At 44.9% G+C, this 3,563-nt stretch overlaps 1 protein-coding gene across 1 annotated transcript; it reads left to right on the top strand.

Annotated features, from left to right (window-relative positions):
• The first annotated feature begins 544 nt into the window (after window positions 1-544).
• On the top strand, window positions 545-3,338 carry LOC141909768 (uncharacterized). Its single transcript, XM_074800373.1, has 2 exons — window positions 545-594; window positions 758-3,338. Exon 2 carries the CDS (start codon window positions 775-777, stop codon window positions 3,268-3,270), a length of 2,496 nt encoding a protein of 831 aa, XP_074656474.1. The 5' UTR covers window positions 545-594; window positions 758-774; the 3' UTR covers window positions 3,271-3,338.
• The last annotated feature ends 225 nt before the right edge of the window (window positions 3,339-3,563 follow it).

Raw genomic sequence — 3,563 nt, 5'->3', positions numbered from 1 at the left:
CTAATCACCTCAGTTGCATTTCTACTGAACTAAAATCACAATGAATGGTGTGTCATGTAAAGGCATATGAAAATTGTATTCATAAAAGTATTCGTAATGTAAAAAGTATTTGCCAAAGTATTTGTATATGTAAATATTCTTAAAAATTCGCGCGGAATTGAACCGACATTGTCACGTGTCTGACCTTGACCTCTGTTTTAGGACTGGGTCGTGGAATTTGTGGGCCAACACGCATCTGGGTATCTGCAGTATTAAAAAAAAAAAAACATAAAAGCTTTTATTTTAAACTAAATGCTCAAACTTGTGAGTGTCTGATATTTTTAACCATGTCATATACGCATAATACAGAAAGGAAGTAAATGAAGTATAATGCAGAGAATATATCAACTTCCTATTGAAATAGTTTAAAATGATCCCGCATTTCACTCGTTGATAATTGTTCGTATGGGTTTTGGGTAAATACGATGTTTGCATTGTGTCGACGAGTGACTGGATTCAGAACAGGATGAAATACGTCAATATCGATAACTGTCCCTTACTCGCGCGCGTGGTACGCAATCAATGACAACTTGTTGAATTTGAGCACAAAGATCGGTGAGTATACTCGCTGTTTTTCCACCTTTTGTTTAATGATCTCTACGACGCTTTTTTCATAAAACTAAAAATCAAGTTATCGATGAAAGGGAACAAGGTTGCATTATTAGTAAAAATTTGCTTTCATTGTTTGTATATTCGTAATATTTCTCCTAATTTTCAGATCTATACCGGACTGAGATGTTCACGCGAGGCGTATTTTGCATTTTGATCGTCTGCCAATCGGTGTCGATGACCGCGAACCGGACTAACAATACTACGACAATCGAGTCGCGGACAACTGTCGGACCGGTCACATCGGACACGGTTTCCTCTCTACGCCCGGTCGTCGTCCGGACTACTGCGAATGCGTCGGCTACTACTCCAGTCCCGACGACGCCGCTGCCTGCCGCACCGGTTACCAAAACTAAAGTCAACGTTGATTCGGTGCTGCGAAAACTGAGGGTAACCTATCCAGACGCATCCACGTGTAGCGATGAACTGATGCGATGTCGCTTGACGATCGACGATAAACAGAACCAAGTTCTTAAATTCCGCAGATTTCGGAAAGACCACTCGCACGTCGTCAAATTCAGATTATCAGGTTTGAACGTGTCGATCGAGTCGTTGGCGGCAGTCGACAAAACGACTTTCAATCCGTTCTGGTGGTCGTGGGTTTCGAGCGCTGGTCAATTCGTTCTGAACATGCCCGTTGATTACCACTTATTGTCTCTCGGTTTACTCAGTTTGCGCATCGAAGAACAGACTTTGAACATCTCGAGTCGACCGAGTTCGTGTGAGTCGAAATTGGGCCCGAAATGTTTCAACTTGATGATCCATCGCCTTCTACGCCGGTTTACTAGGAAACCGAACACGTTTCACACCGTGCCCAATGTCACTTTCGATCTCGGGTCTGACGATTTTATCTGCAGAAGCGCATTTACACACACGTGGTTAACGGGTGAAACGGTCGGGATCGGGTTGGATTGTTGTTTAGAAGGAGTGCTGGATGATAGTTCATCCTTGTGCCCGGCGCACATGACCAGTCGCAGTTATCGCGCCAAACGATTGGTGCTCTTTTTCTGCGGAGTTCTTCTGCCCATTTTCGCCATCGTCATGGCGATCGCCTGGCCGAGCTTCCATCCGTGGAAATTCACCGAGGTTCTCACCGCCGAGTTCACCAATCGACGAATCAAATTCGACCATTTTCGCGTCGAGCCGGAGCCGACTGGCGGCCTTCTTTCCGACGCCTACATACTAACCAACCCGGACGAGCTGATGTCGTACTCTACGCCCGTATCGTTGACTATGTTCATGCAGCTGCCGAATATTAACCGGAAAAAACTCAGAGTAACTTTGCTGATATTATGTCAGTATATTTTCATCATTACGACGGTGGTGCTTTATCATTCCGGTTCGGTGGCCTACGGATACACGACCAAACAACTGGACACGACTGAAAAGATAGTCTTCAACTTGCTGAATATACCGATAGCTTGGATCTACACTCGTTCGGACCTGTGGCCCTTTAAAGTAGGCGTGTTGATGATCGTGCTCGTCGCTATTTCTACGATGTTGCTGATTTGTTGGTGGCTTTTCGAAAGTTCGACCATTCGTAAATTCACCTTGCGTTGGATCAAAAACGCTTTTCTACACGAAAACGTCGTTCATAAACTGCCATCTATCGAGCGGTTTTTGCATAATCTACTGGTGTTCGCGCTTGTTGTCGTGGTTATCGGCACGTACCCGATTGTCTTCACCCTTTTCCACATACCCGTTTACGTGGTTAGCGGTATCGTTATCAACGTCGATATCGTAGCGCCCTATCTCACCGGCAGCGCTATATTTTTCTACTACGCCCATCGAGCGTTCGGTAAATTGTCGAAGCGATACACCGAAATACAACGCTACGTTTTCGAGTACTGCTTATCCGGCGGCGAAATCGGGCAGTACCGGGCGCATCACGTGACCACCTCGCAGCTCATTCACCACGACCGCTCGAAGAAAACGATGACCGACGTCGACAACGTAAAGTTCACGTACAGATGGTTGAAAATCGAACGGCGACACAAATTGATATTCTACTACGACGACGCTATTCCGCATATCAATAGTAACATTTGTCTGAAACTGTGCAAAGTTTTGTATCCGTTTAGGGAGAATATGGCGCGAGCTTTAATACGCCAGATGGCCAACACGCTGTTCATCGTACTGATCATGTTGACGATTATCATAATCAGCCCGGAAAGGGACGAGGTCAATACGATGGTTACGTCGATGGTGACGCTGTTCGCGGCCCTTCTGCCGCAACTGGCCGAAATCTTCAACAACGAACAAGTCGAACAGCTCAGAAGCGAGAGCCTACGGCATCGAGTTTATCAGAAACTCAACCACTACTGCTCGGAGTTTAGAGTCGCCCAGAAAAAGATCTGCGCATCGGACGTGTTGGATAGTTTGAGTATTGCTGAAACGGAAGTCGTACCGGAACGCGCCAATCAAACGTGCACTCACAGCGGCGCGTTCGAATTGGAAACTTTCCGAATGACGGTGCACGACCGACAGGAAGAACGTAGAAGGTCGGCTTTAGATTCGATCGCCGAAAATACAACTTCGTTCATGGCAGAAAGTCCCGAACCAATCGATCCGTTGATGATGAGACTGAGTTTAGACAGCGGCGACCTTCAGAGAATAGATTGATTTTTAACGTTTCATTCGTTTTATGTGTTTATTCAATGCACGTAACAGATTTAATATGATATAAATAAATTCTACCTGTTTATTCAAGTTAAAACAATCGTTTTAAATGTCAATAAATTAAATGCATTTGTATTCAAAGCGAAGATTGTGTTGTTTTATATCGTTTCGAAATGTAAGTGTCTTGGGCGAGGACGATATCAAGCCCAGACACAAGTCTCCGCGCCCACTAGAACCCAACGCTTTCCAAACGCTTGTCATTGTAGTTTTGAAGATTCCAAGATAAAGATTTAAAA

The sequence above is a fragment of the Tubulanus polymorphus genome, chromosome 8 (assembly GCF_964204645.1).
Source record: "Tubulanus polymorphus chromosome 8, tnTubPoly1.2, whole genome shotgun sequence".
NCBI classification, from domain to species: Eukaryota; Metazoa; Nemertea; class Palaeonemertea; order Tubulaniformes; family Tubulanidae; genus Tubulanus; species Tubulanus polymorphus.
The sequence above is the reverse complement of the archived record's forward strand: the minus strand, read 5'-3'. Positions and strand labels throughout refer to the sequence as shown.